The sequence below is a fragment of the Alosa pseudoharengus genome, unplaced genomic scaffold, assembly GCF_046254945.1.
Source record: "Alosa pseudoharengus isolate Yale_2024_CS ecotype anadromous, Long Island Sound unplaced genomic scaffold, YU_APseudo_1.1 YU_APseudo_1.1_scf_2, whole genome shotgun sequence".
NCBI lineage: Eukaryota > Metazoa > Chordata > Actinopteri > Clupeiformes > Clupeidae > Alosa > Alosa pseudoharengus.
Window position 1 is genome coordinate 15409012 of NW_027468663.1, and position 26553 is coordinate 15435564.

General features: G+C 40.1%; 1 protein-coding gene across 1 annotated transcript; it reads right to left on the bottom strand.

Moving 5' to 3' along the window:
* Nucleotides 1-2061: 2061 nt before the first annotated feature.
* On the bottom strand, nucleotides 2062-16648 carry slc43a1b (solute carrier family 43 member 1b). Its single transcript, XM_076293916.1, has 15 exons — nucleotides 16493-16648; nucleotides 13434-13591; nucleotides 12799-12982; nucleotides 12033-12088; nucleotides 11734-11810; nucleotides 7836-7928; nucleotides 6834-6967; nucleotides 6316-6467; nucleotides 5887-6033; nucleotides 5752-5787; nucleotides 5376-5508; nucleotides 5085-5214; nucleotides 4861-4934; nucleotides 4556-4679; nucleotides 2062-4274 (listed from the first exon to the last, which is right to left on the bottom strand). Exons 2-15 carry the CDS (start codon nucleotides 13585-13587, stop codon nucleotides 4011-4013), a joined length of 1758 nt encoding a protein of 585 aa, XP_076150031.1. The 5' UTR covers nucleotides 13588-13591; nucleotides 16493-16648; the 3' UTR covers nucleotides 2062-4010.
* Nucleotides 16649-26553: the final 9905 nt, after the last annotated feature.

Genomic DNA, 26553 nt, shown 5'->3' on the forward strand with positions numbered 1-26553 from the left:
TGTTATTTCCCATAGACATTTGACGACCGAAGGTTGGATGGATACGGAAGTACGGAGGCGGGACTTATTCTGGAGAGGTTTATTAGAAAGTATCTGCCTAGGCCTAGTCTTATAGTAAGTTGCTCCGGGGACAATGTGATTCCTTGTAATATAGCTGACATGTAAGTCACTTTGGTCAACAAGTGTCTGCTAAATGTAATGTAATGTAATGTAATGAGAAAAAAAAAAAAAATAACTGCCTGTTCAGTGATCTGAAATCAGGAAGCGCATCAGTAGTTTGATAGCCAAAACTGATAGACTATGAAAGGGCCATTAGAGTCTTCATGGACATATCTGCCACTTTGATGAAAACTCAGGACTTAATTGATGTGGTTGCTCTAACTTGTTGTTTGCACTCAGTAGTAGCTAGCTATACAGTGGGTATACTTTAGTGTTGTTCTTACTGTGCCCATTATAGAGTTGACCAGGTTTACGCTTGTAAAGTAAGCTGCTAATTGTATGTTGTAACTGTGTATGTAACACATAAGACTCTCTTGAATCTCTAGAATATCAATATACCATTTTGGTAGCCTACAATGCTTATCGTCAATATCGGTAATATTGTGAAATCCTTCATCCAAGGTTGCACTTCAAAATTGTGGAAAAGTGCGCTGAAGATAGTAGGCCTACAAAATCTCTGTTGGCACTGTAACAGACCTAAGGCTTTTTTCACCATGAAGACAGATAATATCCAGAGCCACCAGAGGTCAGCAAATGATTAGGGCTCTGTCTCTCTGTCACACACACATACACACACACACACACACACACACTCTGGGTCTATGCCATGTAATCAATCACCCAAGTTACTGTTGCATCAGATAATCAGGGGCGTCATAGTGAGGATTATTGAGGGGCCCCAGTGGGAAAAGGGCTCTAGAAAAAATCATAAGAAATACTATAAATAAAATGTGGGTGTCTAGGATTGGGGGGCCCAAAATTAAATTGGTTTCATAGGGCCCCACATTTCTAGCAGTGCCCTCGTAGATAAAGACTAACTACACATAAATAAACCAAAGGGTTCATAATGGAACAAGTGAATGGGATCACTGTTTCACCATCAGTTAGTCCATGCACTGATAGAGGAAGGTATCCAGAAGGAGAAAGTTATCAGGTTACAGTTACGTATATGAAGCACACAGAGTGCACGTGTTCTCTCTCTGTGTGTGTGTGTGTGTGTGTGTGTGTGTGGGGGGGGGGGGGTTGTGCAGCCACACCTCTGCTGGATGAAATATCAGTGCTCATGAGAAAGACAAGTATAGAGAGGGAACTTTGCCAAAACCCCTCACTTGTATTTGTAACTTCCTCTGCCAGTGTCTTTCACTGCTTCAAATAGACACCACTTCAAATAAGGGAAATTAAAGAAAATTATTTCATACATGTGGTATGTTAAAGCAACACCAAAGAACTTTTCATCTGTCGCACGCACTATTTGTTTATCCAGCACCGGCTTTGCAAATAACAATGTCCACAGACAAGGTAGAATAAGTTGCATGATTTTATGAAAGTACGATGTATTGCGACATCAGATGCAAGTCAAATTTTTAGTTTCTCATGTCTCATTCCATCGAACTACAGATCCGCTACCCGATGCAGCAAACTTACATAGTGCGGTAATAGCCGATAGAGGGCCGCGAAGCGAATGCAGAAAGTGCCGTTCACCCTGTTACGAGTTGATGAACCACTGAAACGACTTGGAAACATTATTTTAAGGTACAAAAAACTCTTTGGTGTTGCTTTAAATGTGTGGCCTGTATCTAACAATATGATAAATATCCTCAAAGTCAAAAGCCAACCTTTTGGATTATTTATTATATTATTTAATTTTAAGAGGTTTCATGAAGTGAGGGGGGTAGTATTCAAAGACAACACTTGATTTTGCTGTAACTACAGTCCATAATAATATTCTTTTTACATAATATTTAATTTAGCGATGTTTTGCGGAGGTTTTATGTTTTCTACTATGTCACCTGGGTTCATGTTTTTCTTGTATCCCAGGGTTAATTAATAAATAGGACACAGTCAGGATTATGTTTTTATTTCAATTAAACAGACATACAGCAAAGCCATAAGGCATAAAGCACCAAATCATTAAATTGTCATTATCAAAATGAAACAATGCGGCCAGTATGAAATATTCACATATTCTGTACAATCGTTCCTGTGATATCCCAATATGAGTTCATACATTTAAATCACAAACACACAATTTCTACGATAGCTAAAACTCTACTCAGTGGCATACAGCTTGATCCACCAATATATCTTCTGTTATTCTCTTAAATATCTCCAACATCCTTGAAAAGAATATTGACTTTACTGTAACATATAACAGCTGTGTTATTTCCTTAAATGTAATTGAGAGCAGCAAAATGTATTAATTTATCAGTAAAATGGAGCATGCCACAGAAGATCAAAAAGCAAAATAACACATATCCAAAAACAACAAAACCATAAACTATCAAATCAATACCTCTATGTGTAGGTTTTAAAAATATATCTACATAATAATACATTTAAACATTTAGGCCTGATTTTACCCTTAAGTTTGGGTTAATTTGTTTTATATGATATCAACACTAATACAGTATACTCGTGGATACTTGTATGAAGTGAATTTCTTACCAGGCTAACAAGGTGGAAACAACACACAATATTGTGTTTACATTTGGATGAAGCCCCGCTTCATCATATTTCTTCATCATAATCATCATGATCATGTAGAAATAGCATCATCTCAAGCCCAAAAACAATCTGATTAAATAGTCCTCTTCATTCACAATGAAGATTTTTTTTTGATGGCATTAAAAACTGATGGCTATTCAACTGAACCTGCTTAATTTAATTGCAACAAGTTAAATAATATATGTTGGTTAAGCAGTAAACTAACATACAGGCTAACAGGCTAAAAAAGCATTCAAAAAGTAAATAAAAAAAAACTACTTTTTACATCATATTTTAGTGAACATGGTTGTGCCAGCACAAAACCTAACTGTGGCAAAACCTAGCGGTGAGTAATCAGATTTGGGACTCAACTGACGCAATGATGACATACTACACAGGTCAGAAAGAGGGAACATCCAAAGACAAACACATAAGAAAAAGGAATAGATGGGTCAAAGTATGAGGGGGCACTGGGTGGAAGTGAGGTGGGTAAAACACACACAGAGGGCAGAGAGAGAGAGACAGAAAACAGACTTAACAGAGTGTTTCTTAGGATTATTGACTACTGCACATTCATAATCAACAATCATGGATTGACTGTTTCACCAAAATGAACAGAACAGAGTGATGAGATTGAGAATGGACTTGAGAGGGAGGTAGTTCAAAATTAACACAGCCAATCCATCCGTTCTACCGGCTCCATATTAATGTACTGCAGATAACACTGTCATTATGTGTTTGTGAATGTGGCAGCTATAATGGCAGCTATATGGTAGTTTTGGTCATAAATGAGTATGATATTGACAGGTTGAAATTAATTGCTTCCCTGGGTCGCATGCTTAGATCTCCTTGTAGTTCATGCGAAGGGGCAAACTACTTCTTGTTTTTAAACACAAGCCATAGAGAAAGAGACACAACCAATTTTAACATTTGACATGTTAATAAATTATCAAATGTTTGAAGAGGAGCACTTTCTAGACTCAAAGCTGCATGTTTGAGGTTGTTTTTGGATGGGAAACTGATAATCCAAAACAATTATTAACATTAATAAATTGTTAATAAGTTATATCCTCGAGAGGTTAAAAAAAGTCACTTAGCTGTGTATAAGATGGCATGTGATTTGGGTTTTGTTTTATCCCATAGTGTAAGGTTTGGTACACAAACATTAGTCAGTTAGCCATCTGATGTCTGTTAAGCACATACCCTACGAACTAAAACTGTGATTTAGTTTCCTTTGTCCATGAAAAAAAATAAAATGACAACTAAAATGACCATTATGACTGAAATATTATCAATATAATATTTTCTTAAACTTCATGGCTGTCTACATGGCCCTTGCCAAAATGTCCATTGCTTTTGTGCCCATTGCCTGTGTGTCCTTTGCCTGTTTGCCCATTGCTCTGAAGCTTGGAGAGGCCATTGCTGGTGAGCCGTTTCCTTTCCTCTGCTGAATGGTCAGTAGCCTCGCATTCAAGCTCTTTCTTCCTATGGACCAGTTGTCTGCGGTGGTACAGCAAGTATCCTGGCAACAGGAAGCCAACCATTGACAATGCAAGGAGTCCGACGTTGATCTGTTGATAACAGGAAAATCAGAGGAATACTTAACCCAATTTCGCATGGGTTTATAAATTATATAGGAATTCTTTTTCACAGATGAACACATACTGCAGTGTACTAACACCACAAACACAAGTGTAAATTACTAAACCAGCAACTAAGCACTAGAAGTGATTTAACTCTGGCACATTCCAAAAATAATGGCACTCATTAATTTGTCAGGCAAACAGCTGCATCAGAGGCAATATCCTGTGGGCTGATAACAGGCTAGTGTGTCTGTGACCAGTGGTCTTACCCAGTAAGGGTCGCCCTTCAGGGGTCCCAGCATGGCCATGAAGAGAGGCTGCTGGAGCAGGGCGAACAGGGCACTCATCAGAGACTGCATCCCCGTTAGGGTCCCAAAGTGATTAGAAGGGTACCTGCAAGAGAACATGTGCACCCTCAGAACATGAAATCATAACCATCTGATCCAACATGATGTTACATGGGATTCTATACAGTCAGTGATTTTTAAGTATTGTCAGTTACAACAGGTTGACACTCCTAACTTTCAAATGACACTGACTAAGTCAAAATTCAAACTGGAGGTGAAGCACTCACACAGCGGCATAGAGACCTCCACAGCAAGAGTGAATGAAACCGCGCACCACAGTGTGCAGGACGTACGCCACCAGCTGGGAAAGAATGAGAGAGAGACAACATACTTGATAGATTAACATACTTGACTTTGGTAGCCATTTTGGACCATATATCTTATTTGTATCTTCTTTGTTTAATTTCTAAAAGTATCAATTATTGTTTGATTCAGATGATAGTGATGAAACCTGTATGGGCAGGTAGTCTATGAGGGAGATGATGCCAAAGATCACCAGCAGCAGGTTAGTGAAGATGAAGGCTCTGATGGCATTAGTAAGTTTCTGGATCTTTCTGTCCCGTTTTGGAGGCCCAGGAAGACTATGAAAAAAACGTTATGAACAGTCATAAAGAATGTCCCAAATGTACAGTATTTATCTATGTCAAACAATGCATACATAGGACATTTTATCCACTTATTTATCCAATATGTTGTACTCATTCTCAGCAGTGGTCTTTGGCTGTCCAGTGTCCTCTCTTACCTCTTCTCCCCCTCAGGGGGATTAGCATCCTCCTCACACTCCTTCATCCTCCAGTCCATGATGTAACCAATCAGGGGACAGGTGAGCAGACACAGCAGCTGCATGGTGCCAAAGATGGACGAGTAAAAGTTAACTGTGGAAAGACAGAAGGCAAAAATTTCATGAGTCAGTCTGCACCTACTATCGTGCTTGATTGTATCCATCATGATACCTATCATATCATGGTTGCTATATTAATATGACCGTAGCCTACTAGGGTCATATAGCACAAGACACAATGTTGTACTAATCCTTAAACTTGTAAAGTAAACAGAAAACAGCTGTGCTGATGCAACACCATAACAGTGAACAAGGCGAGTCAGAGCTTTGCTGATACCTTGTTCTTCTGCTTCCAGTACCATGTCCTCAGTGGCTGCAAGAGAAATAGAAAATGTAGGTGTAAGTATGTAACAATGTTTAACAGTGTTACAGTCACACTCAGATTCAAGTCACAAAGCATACAGATACTTACGGTTAGGGTCGCCGTGGGTTACCAGGAACTCAATCATTTTGTTCATGGCGCCCATGAAGAAAATGAGACGCAGCTGCGTCATTGCCATGGTGATCATGCTCCAGAGAAAGATTGGCGAACAGAACGAGCGGCGGAATGGAGGTGAACCTGAGGTCAAAGGTCAGATAGTCATGTCACTCTAAAGGTATATAAAGTACATAGGCTTAACACAATTACATGGACACAGCTGGGTTGCAGTGCACTTGAGTCTACCATTGGCTGGTTTTGGATCCTTATGTTCATAACTTCGTAATAAATGATTACTGCACTGGAAGTACTGACAATGTACTCTATGCCGATTTGTGTTAGCCCTGTGTGTGTGTGTGTGTGAGAGATGTATGTGTGTGTGTGTGTGTGTGTGTGTGTGTGTTGAATCAGTAAATGTCTTACTTTGGCTGTCTTGTGGAGCCTCATTGCTGTACAGATTGGAGGGGCAGTCCTTCTTCTCACTGAGGGTCTGGCCCACAGTGGTCACATGAGTGTAGCAGCGGTCTCCGGTCACTTTGTGTTCCAGAACCAGCCCCGTCAGTTTGACCTTCTTACTGTGTGTGTGTGTGTGTGTACATGTGTGTGTGTGTGTGTGTGTGTATGTGTGTGTGTATGAAATACAGAGAAAGACATGGAGAGAATGGCAGTTATTATTCAAGACGAAGTAAATCTCACCAAACAGTAGTTGTGTCATCCAGTCTATGAAAAGCTTATTACAATGTTATACAACAAGACAGCCATGACTCAAGACTACAGAAAAGCGTAGCCACATTTCTGGCCCCACATATCTCTGATGCCATATCTCTGTCTTCTATTCTAGTGTTGCACCCATATGTCTGAGGGCTTGCACAGCTGCTGGTTCAGCACTTCAGTTCCCTGCACTGACGTGAATGTGATCACCACACTGGTCATTCACTCACGTGTAGCGAGGGTCTTCGGGGGCAGGGAAGGACTCAGCGGGCCAATTGACGAGGCAGTTGAAGAAGACGAGGCATGCAAAACCCGCCCATCCCCAGAAGATCCCTTTGAAGGGCACCCCCAGATCGTAAATCATCTGAAGAGAGAGGGGTCAGAGAGAAAAAAATAGACCAGTCACATTAAACCAAACCATAGGTCTAATAGACCAAACTCATATTAGGTAGTGGGCCGAATTTGTTGGAATAAGACCTCGTGGGGGGGTGTCATTGTCATGGTCATTATCATTTTTCTGCATGGGTATCAGAGTGTTGTTTGATTATATCACTTATGAGCAAACAAGTACACAATAATGTACTGCTGTCATATACTGCTCTTTCTCTCTTGAAATACTCTACTTCCATGTTAGTTTTTCTGCTTCTTCCTTCCTGAGGATCGTTTGTAGTGCTAGGTTTTATCAATTTATCATATAGAAATATTGCTTATAACACGTTGTTGGATGTGAATATCTTTTTTCTAATTTTCCCTTCCTACCCAAAACATCTGGGGGGCCATATAAAACCTGCTGGCGGGCCTGATCTGACCCCGGACCGTATGTTTGACACCCCTGGTCTAAAGCTATGTGCTGAGAAAAAAGTGTAGGTTAGTAGGTGCAACTGTATTATAATGAATAATTGCAAGCAATCAACACGTATTGAAATCTAGATTTGGGTTAGAATTAGTTAAAATATCAACAGACATGACATCATCCAGAATCACTTATGGAACCTTTAATTTCATCACATCTGACCATAGCAATACATTCAAACATTTGAGACTGAAGTCTATTCATTTATAAAATTATTTAATTGTATTATTTAATTGTTTATAATAATTAAAATTATTATAAAATTAATGTATAACTGTTGAAAGGTGACCAATATTATACATCTCAGGCAGAAAAGAACCATATCAGAAGACTGGTGAATAACATTGTCATCATACCGGAAGATTCTGTAACCACTCACCTTGACCCCTGGAAATGTGACTGCAGAGGAAGCATAGGAACCAAACATAATGGAGAGGATGGTGGATCGTACATTGCCAAACATGTTTGGCAACTGGCAGGACAGAAAGGAAAATACACAGAGAAAATGAGAGGGAGGGAGGGAGTAAGACTGTTGACTGCATTGGCAGGAAATCAAAGCAAACACACAATTGCTAATGACACTCATTTTGAAGGGGATAGGGTCAACTTGAGTTGGCCCAGGGTGAGATTCAGAGAAGGCAACACTTTGTAACACTACTCTGTGTTCAGTGACAGTTGACAATTGTATTGACTATTGCTGTATTGTATATAATATTTGCAGTGCTATAAATGTATCAGCAGGAGGCGTATTGAAGCATGTATTGCCCAGAGAACAGCTGGGAACTGATGCAAGACACAGGAACATAACTGACTCCATATTCTGGCACACAGTGGATAGCCTGGGGCATTGGGGTAGACACAACGGCAGCCTAGTCTCTTAACATAAGCTAACTGCTGCAGTATATGTATGTACACTATCTCCAGATGGGTTACATGCAGATGACAAATTTCCTTCAAGGACAAATAAAGTAACTTAATTTAACTAAACTTAACTTAACTTAACATCTGGCTCAAATCTAGCTTTTTGTAAGATCCATTATTAATTAAGTGGAATCGAGCAGAATAAGACATACAGATTCCTTCTGTGTCTCTTTCTTCCCCTTTCCTGTGCCACCCTTTTTCTCACTCTCCCTTCCTCTTTTTTCTATGGCTTATCTTTCGTTCCATCCCCTGGACTCTGTTTGGAGACTGGAAAGAGAGAGTGTGTGTGACAATCTGCAGGTGGCAACTGTGCTGGTAAGCACTGCAGCTGTGAGCATGTCTTTGCATCCCTGCCAATGACCAAGTGCCAGGTCACTGTGAGAGAGGACACAGATATCCTATCAAGACACAACAAAAGCAAACCTAGCACAAGATGCACAGTAAACAGTCAGGGACAAACATCACCACTGTGTGGCATAACATGTGATGGTAAATAGCAAGTCAGCACAGATGACACGATCTTCCAACAAAAATCAAACAACATTCTGGAACCAGTCTACGATTATACTGTTAGAAAATTGTACTTGCAGTTCAACAAAATGTAAATACAAAATACCATTCAGTTGGCGTAAACAGGTATGGCCCTTGTACCATTCCATACAACAAAACTGACTGACAGATCTACAGTATGTGATTTTTTTACAAGGTCTCATATCAATCACTCACAATTAATGAGTAATGAATTCAGTCCTGTTGGTTAGCTGGACATGTGCTGTGGCCTATCCCAAACCTGGTCCTCTCCTTACACCACCTGTCTTCATGGATTGGGGTGACATGCAGGGATACTGTCTGACTCCTGCCAGTACAGTTGACACCTGCATGATCCCTACAAAGCATTTCAGGATGTTTGCCAATCAGAGACTGCCAAATTCGCTCTTCGGCTTACATATCAAAGTCAAATTCACTCTAAATAGCATATAGTCTGGAATAGTCCAAGATTCCTAAACAGCTGAATCATACCAAACTTTGATCATACACAGCATGCTTTGTTTATTAAGGTCGCAATCAAATAGCCCACACCCACCGCCACATCCACTCAAATCTACTCACACACCCACCGCGTGTGAAATGGTTTCCTCATGTAACTCATAGCTAAACTTTCCAAGTTCACCTTAGGACATGTCCCTCCAGTCCCTAGCCCCCCTCCTTCTGCCACCCTCCATCCCATTTGTCAATGACCTCTACAAAGTCATGCCCCCCACCACTACTTTTCCCCCTGTCTCTTTTCCACAGCATGCTCCTTTCCACATATTGTTTAGTGTTTACTGGACGATCATATGCTTCTGCAAATGCAGTTGCTAGCCTACCTGGGGTTTGTGAAAGCAAACATACACAAACACAAAGCATTAAAGTTCCACAGAGGCCAAGCCTAGAATATATATACAGTAAACCATTCTCTCTCTCGCCGGGTAAATACAAGTCAAGACATTCCAAAGTCAACTGATTAGAGTACGTGATCAGACATGAAACTTCATAGGACTCAAACATTAATAAGAAAAGCAGTATGGAAAGAAAAGGACCATATGCAAACATTGCTGCATTCTGCTATTCAACTCTAAAATAAAGCCTCTGGCTTTGGTTTTGTAAAAACAGCTCTTCCATTTTGACATTTTTGGTCACATATTCATGATTGGTATGTATGTTCACTATCTCTTGAAAAGAATGTTAGTTTTCCATAGTTTTCCAGGGAGAAAAGGCGCAATGGCAAAGTGAATGTCACAACTGAAAGCCATCTTGTCCAACTCGTCCGTCAGAATGTCCACCGCCAATGTAAGTCCATTTCTCTATCCCTGACTTTGTGGTCTCGCCATGTATCACGTTTTCAACCCAGCGCCCTCCCCCGCCACCCTCTACCCCCTCTCTCCCTCTGTTATACCCGGACAGTGAGTGCTGCCAGTTTGTCCAGTCATGGAGGTGATATTAAGAGGCTTGGTAACACGCAAACCAAACAACACATCAGCCAAATAGATGGAATGATGGGCGTCAAGGGTGAGGGGAAAAAGGGAAGGGCAAAGCAAAGAGAACGAAAGATAGCCGTTGGAAAAGTTACACTAGAAGTGTAGATATGGCCAGTGCTCAAGCACGTGACCATATGCTCGGAGTCACAGACTATTTCTCTTTGTTCTCAGCCTCTGTGCCAGGAAGGCTGCAGTGAGCCTAGAGCATGTGAAAAAACGTGCTGTAACCTGATCTGTGGCATCTGTGAGCGTTTACTTGCTATAACGGATATCTTCATTTTCATAAATTAATTGTTGTGGTGCATTCCAGGTAATATAAATCAAATATAATTTCAATCAAGTTGTTTTGATTTATTTTTTTACTCCAAACCTAACTGCAGTTTGACTGTTTTACCTGCAATACACCATAAACAGATTCATGAATATGTGTGGACATTCTTCATATCCAGATGCGGAAGAAAGAAAGAGAGAGAGAGAGCGAAAGAGAGAGAGAGAGGTGAATGAGACTTGTGTCCTTGTGTGTTTTGACTCATGAAGTGGGAGGGACAGACAGAGGGGAGGGCGTGCTGGAGGGTCTGTGCTGTGATTGGTTGGGGCAGGCGTGCCAAATTTTAAGGCTGGGATGTGGAACACCATGTGCAGCACTAAGAGCAGCCAAAACACACTTACATCTTGAACAAATATGCACGCACGCACGCACACACACATGCACACACACACGCACTCACACACACAGACTCACATGTATGGAAATGGTTATGAATATAGATTTACAGTAATAGAGCACAAAAAGCCTTTACATAAAAGGAATATCTACACACACACAATACACACATAAATAAACATGGCAGACATGAATGAGCTACTTAGATCAAACACAGACACTCACAACAAATATGAAATTTTCACAGGGCACACAAACACACACACACACGCACACACACGCGCACACACACAAAACACTAAAAAAAGACCTGTGTCATTCAATGCAAACACAAAATAAACTCTGTCCTTAATGTACTGAAGTAATACTTGAATTCTGGGAAAAGATTCAGGCCAAATAAAGGAACTCCTACTTTGAAAGCTTGTAATACCAGATGATATATGTATCTATTTTGACCACACTTCCATGTGCTATATATGTTTAGAAGTATCTTGTTTACTTGGACATGTTGGTGTATCATGCATCACACCATGTATAGAGTATGTTTTTATTTCTTGTCATCTATTGCATATGTATGCTTGTGTGTGTGTGTGTGTGTGTGTGTGTGTGCGTGTGCGTGTGTGTGTGTGTGTGTGTGTGTGTGTGTGTGTTCTTGTGTGTGTGCTCAATCTTACCGTAAGGGAGGTAAAAGTGAGACAGATTCCGCCGAACCCGTTGAAAGAAACGGCAACAAATATAAGGATGGACAACACTGTAAGAGAGAGATGTGACAGTCTTCAGCTGTGTGAGCAACAGGTTCTTCAAGCAGCCTACACAACCTACTCAAATATGGTTGCTGGATGGATGTACAACATCCTGCTGGGGGTTCAGGGTTCACATGGTGATGTTATTCATAACTATGTATGAAGGTGCAAATTCTGACAGTATTTCCTGAGCTGAATCATTTTGTCATATACCAACTTTGCACACTCACCAGCAGGATTATATGAAGCTATGGCGATCAGGGCACAGGAGAAAGCAAAACAGGCACTGAGAGGGAGAGAGACATACAGAGAGAGGGGAGAGATAAAGATAGAGGGAGCAGTGGTGAATATGGATAACCCTGCAGGAATTGAAACATTTTCAGAATCTGTAGGAATGTTTTATAATAATGTCTGCTAATGTCAGTTATGGACAGTGTTTGTGACAGAACAGTGTATGACATGTCATGTATGTTATGATACTGTTGGTCTCTGTTTGCCTGTCTTTGTTTCTCTGTGTTGCAGGGCGGAGTCAATGCACAGGTTCTCAGTGCACAGGTTTGGTAGTCAGCTGATCAGGGCATCCAGCTATATAAAAGGCTACCTGGCTGGGTTCGAGGTTCCCTCTCTCCAGGAGAACATGCGTTGCCTTTATCTTTAGACTGCAATTTACATTTTACCCTGATTTACACTACACTTTTATTTTCTCACCATTTTATGGATACTGACTGTTCACGTTTGGCATACATTATTACTTTAATAAACATATTTTGATAACGCTTATCTACGTGTGGTCTCCTATATGTTAAATCACCACAAACGAGCCTGGTGGTCTTAACATGTATCATGCTGAACTGCAGTCCATATTCATTATTGGTGTAGTGATTATGAAAATGATGAAGATGACAAAGATGACGATGATGATGATGAGGCCCCTAAGGATGCAACCACAGGATGAGTTGGCACTGCCAGAGCACAGCCCTGGGGCTTTGGTCTCACCTGCCCAGCAGACGCAGCGGGCGCGGGCCATAATTGTCCATTAGTATGCCCAGGGGCAGCGTGGCGCCGCTGATGATGAAGGAGCCGATGGTGAAGCCCAGGTTGAGCACCTCCTCCTGCTCCACACAGCTGGGCCAGTCCAGGTCCTCCAGCAGTGTCTCGTTGGCATGGTGCGTATCGTTCTCTGGGTGGAGGGAGAGCAAGAAAGAGAGAGAGAGAGAGATACGAGATGGCCGGGTCAAAGGGGCGAGGGAATAGGATGGAAGGGTTGGGGTAGAGAGGAGGGCCAGGAATCAAAGTGGGTGCAATGAGTTTTTAAAAATTACAAAATAAGTGCTTTTGGCTGTTTTCTTTCAGTGAACCAGACTATATACTGTGTATATGGCCTGTCTCTGCAACCCCTGTTCTCATATATTCCTTCCACATCAGGAAGAATGAGAGGGATTTTACTTCCAAGCTTTCATGATCTGATCTCAAAGCCATGATTTACCGAACACATCAAAAAAGATGAGCTGGCCCTTTAGGTGCAAGCCGAGACTTGTGAAGGATTGGCTACCATGGAAACCTACTTTGGGTGAATTTCGGGTTGCATAAGCTTCACTTTGGTGTTACCTGGATATGGAGCGGTTACTCACCTGTACACAGGTGTGAATAAAAGCCCTCATTCTTAAGCATGATGAGGAGGGAGGCCCAGCCCAGTAAGACCGCAGAAAACAGCAGGTTCTCAATGACCGCTGTCACTGCCATCCACCAGCGCCTCTTATAGGCCTGAGACAGGGAGGGAGCCATTTTCCTGATGGAAGAGAAATAGGTAGTGGAGGAAGAGGAGGAAAGAGAGAGAGAGAGAGAGGACAGAAGAGATAAAGGGGAAGGGGGGTGAAAACAGATGATGATAAAGGACTAGAGCCACTTACATACATTACTCTTGTATCTTCCTCCAACAGACTGACTGTTTTGTTGGGGTGAAGAATACATTCTCATAAATTATAAATCATTGATAAGAGGCATGAAAATAAAAAAAGCCTTTCATTTGGAAAGAGGAGAATACTCATATATAACTGATGTGCTTGGGGTGGACTATTTAATGAGAGTCACAACATAAACACACCATCCGAGAGCAGAGAAAGATTATTAGACATCAAATACACAAAGTTAGCACCATGGAATATAAGTTATTAGGGTCCTTATGAGCGTTAACACCACTGCAGGTCACAGAATGTAGTGCTGGAATTACAGACATCTCAGCGCCTTCAGTACCCGCCACCCTAAAGTACACACTCTAATATGGATATGCAAACACATATTTTCCAAGGGTAACTGAGGGTCTGTGTGTCCTCTCTGTTGAAATGCTTTTTCCATTCAGTCACAACTCTGGAAACTGAACATCTTCTATAGGTGTGAGTTAAGTATGTTGTGCATATGCATATGTACTATTTGTGGCATTCGGGCTGCAAATTTGCATATATGTATATTTATTGTATTGTAACATTCACAGTAAACATATGGATGTTCACCATAAAGTATACTGCTAGTTGCAAACAAAGCCTATATTGGTGTGTGTGTGCAGTCTAGGGAATGTTTATTGCCCCGGGGGCCACATGCTTGTGGATGAGGATCCCTGCTGATGACTGAAATAGCCACACTGGCCCAGGACCAGTGCAGCAACATAACCACCCATGAATGCCCACCCAGCAGTACCCACTAAGCGTACACCCCACTGTGACTCAAACCCAATATCTAAACTAGACATTCAACCAGGTTTGCAATGTTGTCGCTGAACTAAATAGTTAGGCAAACAGTGCATGAGGTTAAAACAACTCTCTGGTATGAAAGAATATTACATGAAATGTAAAAAACATTTGTAAAAACTTTTACTTAGAGCTGTAAAGATATCAACATTCTACACAGAAAAAACAATTCCTAAATTACATTTCAAATATTAACAACCATTATAATTTAAAGGTCCAGTATGTAGGAAATTAAACTGTAACCATTCCAAAAATGATCACCATATGTTGTCAGAGAGTAAGGAAACACGATGAATTGAAGTAATGGCTTATTTGACAACACTACTCTAACCCGTAAAACCCCGTAAAACCTATGAAAAAAAATGAGTTACGGGGCGGAATCTCTTGGAATTTTCGTTTATGTTTTGAACGATTAATTCTAGAATAGCGTATTAATAATGGGCTAGCGTGTCCTCCTATTTGGGTTGCCAAATTAGCAAAGGCCAACTGTCAACAGCTGTCAGTTGTAGTCATGAACGCCTACGAGAGGCAGGCAAATTTCCAAAATTAAAACAAGAAACAAATTAAGTGCACATCGGAGGAGCTTCCTGAGATGGTGACGTCTTCGTCAAACGAAGAATATCAAGTCTGACCCAGAGCTGGCCATATTTCTCCACGACAGGTAGCCTAGGGTAAAATTCATCTGCATCGCTAACTTCAGCAAAATATGTTACGTTGGTTAGAGAGGTATGTTTTGTTTTCATGGTTTCCGTAATGTGTAGCTGGGTCATGGTTGGAGAAACGTTAAAGCAGCTGCAGGTCAACTAACGTTAGCTAAGTCTTCATTACATCTGGCAACCCAGAAGAGGCTCGCGTCTGGTAGTCTTGAGAACGTTCACCAGTGTTTTGATTTTGGCCTACAGAACGTTCGGTAACAATCCTACAAATCGCACCTTTAATAGTCAAGGCCGAACTTAAACAATGTAGGTAGCACTGAGGCAATACAGCCACCTGTTAGGGGTGGGTTGCTCAAGATGTTCCGGAGCTGTTTCCTTTGTTTAGGCATTCCCTGGCTTCTTTTACACCCTGTTTAGCCATTGTCATTTATATACCAGTGGTGAAGTCTACAAGCAAGCCCACCAGAACATAACTAACCACTGTGATATTGTATGCACAATAGGACACTGGAACAATATTTGTGGATAACATTCTATTTGGTGATTATGACTGTTTGACATGGCACAGTTGTTGCTATGACCACCTTCTGTATTCCATACCACAAAAAGTAATACAACATAAGAATTTACTATATACATATATCTACTACTACAACTATTATGATTGTTGTTGTTGTTGTTGTTATTATTATTATTATTACGACTACTATTATTATTAGGCCTAGTAGTAGCAGCAGTAGCCTACAGTAGGCTAGGCCTAGTTTTTATGGGCCTTTTCAGTCTTTTATATTATATATATAAAAAATAATTTCTAGCCTATTGCAGGCCTGTATTAACAGTCCTCCTTCTCTCCCTCTCTCAGCTGTTTCCTGTTACAAAGACGCGCAAACTTCCGATGCGCTCGCTCATTGACCTAAACATGTTTCCGCTGCCGTCAGTGATAAGAAAAACGATACGAAACCAATATATGCCTGGCAGTATTCTATGATTATTCGTTTCCTTGCCGTGCGTCCGTCAACCTACATATTTAATTAATATTAGGTTAAACTCGTTAAAACAAACTGATAACATATCAAATGTGATCTGACAACAGCTTTGATAAATAAACGTCACGAAAACTAGTAGGCCAAGTTGTCTAGGCATATTAAGCCAATCAATAATGTAAAAATATGTTATAAAGTAAATAGACTAGATAGAAAATAAATTGGACACAAAAATGCTTTGCAAGTTCTCAACTTGCAAACACACAAGAGAAGAGGAAGTTGTAACAGAGCGTATGAAATAACTTACTTTGATGAATTCTTTCGTAGATGGAATTAATTTTTCAGGGGTACAGTGTAGTGTTCTCCTTACGAATAGCCTATTCTAACAGCCCACTGATAGTTCAAGCCTCCTCCCCTTCAAATACTCTTCTTCAAGCTCTGACACGTTTGGGAGGCGAATCATCGGTGTCTGATTCTCAAATAATGCTACAAGTTCTAAACTCTCTCTCTCTCTCTCTCTCACTCCCTCTCCCTGTGGCTAAAAATGGAACATCAGTTCCAACCACTACTGAGGGCTAAACGAGGGTTCTCTCTTCTCTTGAGTTCAGCAACCCACTCTTGCCTTGAGTTCATCAACCCACTCTTCCCTCTGATCATGAAGGTATCTTGCACTTGCACGCCACCTATCAAAGAACATGTGCTATTACATATTTGTATTAGCCTACAGATGGCAAACTGGTATTTTTCTGACTGGCACTCTCCTTTAGGGTCTCTTCCCTGCTCTGCATTAAGCTATGATCTCATGAACCATTTCCATCTTATTTTAGACCAACATAACTTAACTACACAAGAGATACCCAAAGAAGCATGCAAACACCAAACCACAAAAATACGAGATCTACAACTTACAGTAATCAATACTAGGACCTTTCTGCCCTCCAGCAGCTGGTTATGATGTACAGTATGACTATCAGGTTCAGGTTAATAAGTGTGTGCATGTGTGCGTTTGCTTTTTGTGTGTGTGTGTGTGTGTGTGTGTGTGTGTGTGTTTATCGTGTGTTTGTTTATGTGTGTGTGTGCATGCGTGTGTGTGTGTGTGTGTGTGTGTGAGTGTGTGCATACCTGTGTGTGTGTGTGTGTGTGTGTGTGTGTGTGTGTGTATTTATTCATTTATTGTATGGCCCCCTATGGAAATTCCACGAATATTGGCATGCAGGGTAGGTTTCCGATGAGTAGGCTATAGGTTTTGGTACCACTCTGTACTTGGGTGATTCTCCAACTATGGTACTTTTTGGACCTGAACATTTTCAGAAAATGAAACATTTTTAATTAAAATATTACTGGCATAATTTGTTTCCCCAGTATGCCTAGATACCTGCCCTGAAGTTGGCTGTGCTGATTTTTATGGAATAATATGTATTTTTTGACATTTTTCCAGACAATGGCAAAAGCAATGGTCATTTCCACAACCGAACAAAAACAAGCCATCCTGTCTACCTATCACTACCATGGAGACAGATGTGGAAAAGACGGTCGTGGAAATGACATTTTCCCACTTTCCCTCTAATATCTCATGTTTGACTAGCCTGTTAGTGTTAGTTTTAGAGTTAGCATTAAATAATCTCAAATTACACCTAATGAAATGGTAAAAATCCAGAATTTTTCCCATCGGAATGAATTATGAGCGGTTCAGAAATGACGTACAATAAACATACTCGCGGTATTTCTCATATTTACCTTGATATATCTCCTATGTATTAACCTCTGCTGGGATCATTCTTTCATTCAGCCATGTGGATCCCTCTGGAGTGTCAGTTGCTATGGTTAATGAGTATACAAATCTAGAATACTGAGCCTGGGATTGCATTTTATGCAGAGGTGTGGAAATGACGGTGAACCCAAGGGACAAGTGTTTAACATGTTTAAAATATGCCAAATCGAAAAGAAATATAAAAACAAATAGTAGATTTGAATGAATTGGGTTATAATGCATACTTTCTGTTTGAATTTAAAATTATATCAGTATTAGATTTTAAGTGAGATAAGGTCGAAGACCCAAAGTCTGGCCTAGGGACAGAGGCAAAATAGTAAAAAACGCATATAAAATGTCTTATATTTTATAAAAAACAACATAATTGAACAATGATTTTTTATATATAGGTTCCCCTAAATATGTAGTAAGTGTGAAAAAAATAAAAAAGTAGAAATGTTATTTATTTTTTTAAATATATGTCAAGGACAGAAAAAGTACCATAGTTGGAGAATCACCCACTTACGCACTTCTTACAGAAGAATATGATTTATGAATTTATGACATTTTGGTAGGCCTACATCAATGCTCGAGATTCACAATTTTTTTCTCTCTCTTTTCTTTTTATTGTTCTTCTTTCTAGTTGTCAGATTTTCATGCACGCTGCCCCATTTTAGTATAATTTAAGGGGGTGCATAGCCTGGAAAATCCAGACCCTGATAATCTAGAAAAATTATTATAAAGTTATTATAGGCTAATTTCTAAAGTTCTCTCGCGAGAACTCTGGATTTCCAGGGTAGGGGGTGCATGTAACGGAGTGTATAACTAGTTGCTAGTTAAAGGTATACTATGCAGGTTTAGGAATTTTTGTCGAGTTTAGAGCTTTCTCTAGAGTCGCGATGTATTTATGTTACTCTGCTATTGTAAACAGAGACTTTCTAATGAGGAGACATCACTCAAAAAATCCTCCATAGAAATGCATGGGGTTAGTTTGTAACACCAATATGGCAGCTGTCTACACTTATCACACCCCTTTCGCGGCAAAACGTCGACATGTGAATACATTAAGCCAATCATGTGCTGTGCTGTGAATACATTGAGCCAATCATGCTGTGCTCTGCTGTGAAGACATCGTGCCAATCATGTGTTGTGATCTCGCTGATGGAGCAAGATTGGTGTCATGAAGCCTTGCGCACGTGCAATTCTGCTGATAAGATGCCCGATAAGTGCCCAAAAAGCATTGCAATATGGCCGCCAAGAGGGACTTGCCTAAAAGGATTTTGTTGTAAATAGCAAACTTCTCGCGACTTATCTCCCCTGTATACAATGCAAATGCTTTTGTTGTGGAGGTGAAGAATTAACAACAGGCAAAAACTCTCTCCAAAGAACTACTGACAAGGTAATGTTTCAGATTCTGAGAATTTTGGCGGGCGCCACTCTTGGAAGTTGCATGGCTGGTTTTCTCCGTAGGGACTCGCTACATCTATGCTGTGTATAGCTATGATTCGCCTATTACAAGTTCGTTCACCATCAAATTGGCTTCATAAAGGTGAAAGTCTTGCATAGTGCATTTAAATTATCACTAAAAGTGATGCAATTACGCCATTTACAGTAGCGGTAGGTGGATACAGTGTGATAGTGAGATTCGCGTTGCATTTACCCAGACTGGAGTTTAATAGATAATGGGTAAGTCACGCAATTTGGGAGGTCCGGGATAAACACGTTTTTCTTAGAATTCTAGTACTTGTCTCATATTTTGTAACACAATGTACAGTTAACTATTTTGAGTTTAGTTGATAATTTATGACTCTTGTAAAGTTTTTTTAGAGACTTGCAACAAAGCATGTTTTCATGTGAATTAGCAATTAGTTTGATTGTTGTCCCGAGATCTAAATGCTGAAAACCCACGAATCCACACTTGTAGCCTATTTTATTCCAGGTAATATTCTAAAATGTCCTTATGTTGCGTTTAAGTACATTTAAGTTGAAGAAAACATAGCCTACGCTATACTGTTACAACTGTACCGCACTTTTGTATGGCTCCGTCAAGGTTGTAACAAAGGTACATGTCGCTGTTAAGTTAAATTATTGACAAACTATAACATATTTTTTCAATTCTGTTTCAACTTTCATGGAGTAGACATGTACGACTCTGTTCTGGTCAAATTTCACATCTCTCAAGTCTATCGTCTTTGTGTAAATCCAGTTTGAATTGGAAAAATAAAAAAGTGTTACAATTGTGCCGGTTCTCCCCTATGTTATTATCATAGACTGTAAAAAATAATGGACAAAGCGTCTGTGACGTCACCCATAGATTTTCTGAAGAACGGTTTATATGTTATGAAGCCATTTATTATGGGGGGTATGGGCATAGACCAAGGGGGCAGGTGAATTCCCGGAAGTAGAATAATCGACGTAGGCTGGAGGGACCACCTCTCTGCTAACTCCCATATAAGCCCATTCATTCTAGGATTTTTTTGAAATACCATAACTTCATATAACATATATCCTGTGCCGATATTCTAGCTTCTGTGTAATCCACATAAACACTAGGCAAAACAGACTCCACTACCTCGTCCGTAACGTTGGTTACCCGTAAGAAGAATGGTTAGCTTGTTCGGTTGGAGGGAAGCTAGCTTTGACGTAATCTCTCTTTCGCGCCGTAGGGAGATAACCGTATTGTTTGGATAAGAAGCTCAGTCCACCTTACTGTCTATGACGGTAACTCATAAGCAAAACCTATTTACACGACCGTATGTTAAGGTAAAGCATTACACAGAGGCAACCTAATAACAAAGATCATTGATTACTAGCTCCGCTTTAACCCTCTCTGCTAATAATAATAAAAAAAGTAAACCTAATTTAAAAAAAAAACTGCACTAATCATTTCAGAGGTTTTCGATGGATTGACCGTAGGTCGGAAAAGTGGAAAGAAGATTAGCTGCAAGGCTATAACTTTTTTGTTTTGTTTTAGCATGACTGTTTTTGAAGATGATCATGTGTGGTAGCTTCAACATTAACACAACTTGGTGAGGATGATATTAATAATAATACATAAATAAATGTTTAACTTTGATGACTTTGAAGGCGAAGGAAGTGTGAGAAGAATTTTTGTGTATCTATCATACATATAGTTACAAGATTCAGTTCGATGGCTAACGTCACAAAGTTAAGTGTGAGTCTGCGCAGTACTGGGGGGACCAACTGAAAAATCGTTCTATTTGACTCAGTGCCCTTCCATTGAAAACGACGGAGTCTGTTCGTCCATTTCTTTTACTGTCTATGGCATAGACCAAGGGGGCAGGCGAATTCCCGGAAGTAGAAGAATCGACGTAGGCTGGAGGGACCACCTCTCTGCTAACTCCCATAGAAGTCCATTCATTGTAGGATTTTTTTGAAATACCATAACTTCATATAACATATATCCTGTGCCGATATTGTAGCTTCTGTGTAATCCACATAAACACTACAAAGGCAAAACAGACTCCACTACCTCGTCCGTAACGTTGGTTACCCGTAAGAAGAACGGTTAGCTTGTTCGGTTGGAGGGAAGCTAGCTTTGACATAATCTCTCTTTCGCGCCATAGGGAGATAACCGTATTGTTTGGATAAGAAGCTCAGTCCACCTTACTGTCTGACGGTAACTCATAAGCAAAACCTAGCATACACAACCGTATGTTAAGGTAAAGCATTACACAGAGGGAACCTAATAATAATAAAAAAGTAAACCTATTTTTTTTTAAAAAGGGCACTAATCATTTCAGAGGTTTTCGATTGATTGACCGTAGGTCGGAAAAGTGGAAAGAAGATTAGCTTCAAGGCTATAACTTTGTTTTGTTTTAGCATGACTGTTTTTGAAGATGATCATGTGTGGTAGCTTCAACATTAACTCGACTTGCTGAGGATGATAATACATAAATAAATGTTTAACTTTGATGACTTTGAAGGCGAAGGAAGTGTGAGAAGAATTTCTGTGTATCTATCATATGAGTTACAAGATTCAGTTCGATGGCTAACGTCACGAAGTTAAGTGTGAGTCTGCGCAGTACTGGGGGGACCAACTGAAAAACCGTTCTATTTGACTCAGTGCCCTCCCATTGAAAACGACGGAGTCTGTTCGTCCATTTCTTTTACTGTCTATGGCATAGGCGGGTGTCACTCCCCGATGTGAGTCACTACCGGATGTGAGTCGCGCATGCGTCACTTTGCTACTTTGCGACTACCAGTGCTGTTAGCCACAGAATAATGACATTAGCCTACACAGCAGTAATGTATTATTTAGCGTAAGGCATCACATTTTCACGGCATGATCTCTAATGTCAGTTCTAGATTAGAGGCTGAAGTAGACTGCTAGCGAGAGACTTCTGTAATATCAATAAAAATTGACCTATAACTAAGTTTGTTCACTGCTGGCAAGTAAGTAAGCAATCAAGCACAACAAAGGCGGTCACTTGAATGGCGTTTGCTAACGTTAGCAATTAAACAATCTTAGATAGCTAAAACGTTTTTTAAACAGAAAAGTTAATTATTTTATGGATTTCAGTCGGATCCCTTGGCGTTATGCCGTAAAACCTATCAATCTGAGCATGCGTGACTCACATTAGGTAGCATCTCACATCGGGGAGTGACAACGGGTATGGGCGGCGCCATCTTGGAAAACCTTGGGAAATCCTAACCCCGCCTACCTCCTAGCCAATCCATATATGGGTAAAAGGGCGGGGCTTTGTATGAGACTGAGCAAGCCGGTGAACCCGCCTTGTTGTCAACCGAGCAGCCTCAGCTAACGTTAGGCCTACAAGATTGACTGGCACAGACGTTGCTGTAACATTGCTGGTAAGTTTGATCTGCTAACGTGAAGTTCATGTATGTTTCTTAATGCCATGTTCAGACACTTTTTAATGTTGTATGCTGAAAGGTTATATTCGGGTGAACGGTTGAAAAGTTGAGAATGAAGAGTTGAGTTTGCAGATTCTAGCTTCTAGGTAAAATAAACTAACGTTAGCTATCCCTCCCTTGCTGAAGTTACGGTCAAATAATGTAGAGTAATTTAGCGTTACAGGTTCACCAACTCATACTGACAAAAATTTATCTTTGCCTTTATTGTTTTGTAATTAACGTTATCCATCTCATATCCTCAGTGGCAGCCATCATTGTAGCAGCTAACGTTAATTAATTCACGATAACATCAGCCAGCTCGCTGTATTCTGTCAACGTATGGTGTAAATTGATAACAAAATCGTAGGGTATTAATTAACTTGTACATCATTAATTATTTTTGATTAACTCTTAATATCACGTTTTGAAATCGCTATATTGCTCTAAAGTTGTCAGTGGTAGTTTGGTCTAAGATGACATTGAAATTTCTCATAGGTGGCCATTTCACGATCCAGTGTTCATGTTCGGTTAGCTTGCCTTATTTCCCCTTGTCAGGCTATTATCAAAACGTTAAATCCAGTTACAGTGTCCTGTGTTTGGCATAACAATGGCAATATTAGTGTACTTTGTCACTGAAGACCCATTTCAAATCGCACAATAGTACTACAGCATTGTACAACAACTGTACTTTTGTTGATTACAACAAGTGGTGTTGGTTTGCATTATTGTAAGTAGGTATGACTAATAAAATGTTTACCTTTCTGTTTTGGCAGTTCACCATGGGGAGGAGGCGGCAAGGAGGTCCATGGGCTTAACCTGGGACTAGAGGTCCAGGTGAAGTGGTTTGGCTGGGGTGTGGTGATATTGAACCCATTGAGACTATACAGTACATTTCACTTTTTGTCTATTGATGAATGTTACACCTACCCTTTACTTATGCCAAACCCATTTCTGTTCTTTAAATATCAGAAAGCAAACTTACTGTTGATGGCACTGAACTTGAACTTGGAAATGTTTATGGAACTTTTCTGAACTGTGAATTACATTAAAACTCATGCCAGTATTTAGTTTTGTTAGTTTTTCTTATCTTCAACTGTCTATTGTACAGTGGAGTTTTGTTATATGTTTATACTTATATTTACCATTTCTGCTGTAAGTGCATGTTGTGTGTGATGTCTGTATGCTACTGAGACCTTGAATTTCCCCTTGGAGATTAATAAAGTATCTATCTATCTATCTATCTATCTATCAAACCAATTTGCCTGTGCTCTCAAAAACATTTATACAAATCTGTCAGCTTCAGTCAGTAGGTTGAATTGAAGACCCAGATGCAGAAGTTAAGGTGATTTTTTACTTGTATATCTTGAGCATTACAGGTAACCACTGAATTTGTGAAACTAAAATAACAAAAACTAATATGTACTAAGCTAGTACATAGTCAATACATATTAGATCACTTTAAAGACTGACAGATGCAAATGCTGTAAATAAAGGTGATCAAGGGGTCTGCTGGTGAACAAAGTCTTTGAAGTCAGAAGTCAGAAGCTGCCACTGCTCAATGACTTGTGCCCCATCTGGTAGGATTTCAAAATGTTCCAGATCTGAAAACAGAAATATTGGTATATGTCACATCCTTGAACTTACTGCAAACTTTGAACAAGTGCTCACAAATTAAGCTACTCCCAATATGTTTAATGAATAAACTCACAGAACACCTAGCTGAATGGGGACAGGACAGGCGTATTCAACTATTTGCACATGTCCTGTTTATGCAGGCAATAAGCAAAACCAAATTTGGTGTATTCAAAGTTCTGTAGAACAACCATTTCTTGTATTTTAATGTTTTCAGTGGAACAGTATAAGCTCATATCTACACCCCATTGAGGTAGTTATTAACAGTTAGGCCAAGGTCCAGTCAAACAATAGCCAGTCACTGATGCCATATTCTTTAATTATCCAATCTGTATCCAACCAAAACCTGCTGGTTTAAAGGCTACTTTCCATGTGTGACTTATCAAAAGAGGTCATGATAATTATTGCACAGATGTGCCCCGGACTGCTCACAATAAAAGGCCACTCTAAATGTCTGAAATGCATTCATGTTTGTTCAGTATGCTTGTTAGATTTTAGTGGTTTTCTGTATGTCATTCTTTTGGTTCTTTGTTTAATACTGCAGAAACTGGACAGGATGTTTATTGTAAGCAGACAGAATGCTGTCACCTTACAATAGCAAATGGTGTACCTAACTAATTGTTCCCCCACAAGACGTCTTAATTGAATAAGGCTATATCACTGCCTGTTCCCCCCCCCCACCCCCCCCTCCAATTTGACCCCAGACATGAATGTATATTCTGGTATTATAATTAGCCAGAAGTTTCCCAGATCTTTGCTTCAGTTTCTTACCTTGGCTTCACCTTGCAACATTGTGCTGTGCTGTGCGTACAACAGGGTTACCAGAACTCTGTTGTTACATCCAGAATAAAGAACTATTCTTTCGCAAGCCAGCCTCAAGTTTTTACCTGCTCTTAACTACACTGGAATCTACTCGGTCAACTGTGTCTCCATTTGGAATTAAGAAGACAATTTTAATAGCATTCTTCAGTATGCTAACCATGTCTGAAATAGACAGCTATGCCTATTGAATCCAGTAGGTTGCTCCATTTAAATGTATCAAAGTACCACGGATTCAGTACTGAAGTGATGCTTCTGAGTCGACTGCACAGACGAGAAGTGAAGTTAGGAGTCCAGAGCCCTCTCCAGCACCCAGCCTGTCTGGATCACCTACAGTGAAACTTTGCATAGACAAGAAGTGTTGTTTCAAATTTGTGTTTAACAAATAAACGGCATCAATAAGAGTATTAGACGGTAACTAACAACAGTTATGGTGACTAGCTAACGTTATCGCTCGTTATCAGCTCCATGTTCAACGTATAGTCAATGGTTCATAGTGGTTCACAATTTTACCTCCACTAGCTAATGCTTCGGCTGAAGTTATCATCTGAACGAACGCTTTTCTATCTTAAATGTGACAACCCAAAGACTATATAAATTGACAACGGACTAAGCATTCACACAGAGAGTATTTACAAAAGGTTTTTTGACGAGAAAACATGCTTTGTTACCCCAGTATGTTTGTGAACTAACTGTAATCAGTATTGGCTTGGGCAAATTCCATCTGGGGCAGTAGTACAGGATTACATGTGGGCCTTTTTGTTTTCTGTTGAAGTTGTTTCCTTCCTTTTGCCGTGCCCCTTATTTGGTGAATTGGTTTTGTATTTAATTTGTTGTGTGTATGCCGGGTCATGGCCCTTGTATGGTTTGCCGTGCTGTGAAGAACCAACTGTTGAGTGTCCATATTGCACTGCTGCACTTTCGCCTCTGGGCCCATTCGCTGTTATACTGATTATGTGAGTTTCTTTTAACTAAATGTTTGTTTTACCTGGTCATGAGCATTTAATAAAATTAATGTATTTTGAGGAATCCTGCATCTCTTGCCCTCATTCATTCATTTGAGTGACCTGTGGTGGGGGACTAGGTAGAGTGCTCGGGGAAGCTAAGTAGGATCCAAATTCTAGTATTAGGGACTTCGTCCTGCCACATTTGGCGCTGCGAGCAGGGTCAAGAGATGCATGATTCTCTGATTGCTTTGTAACAAATCTAATGCTCTGTCTTGGTTGAGGGGTGTGTCTTAATCTGTTTTCTTGTTGTGTGGTTGGCTGGTGAGTGTATGTGTTGCACAGGTG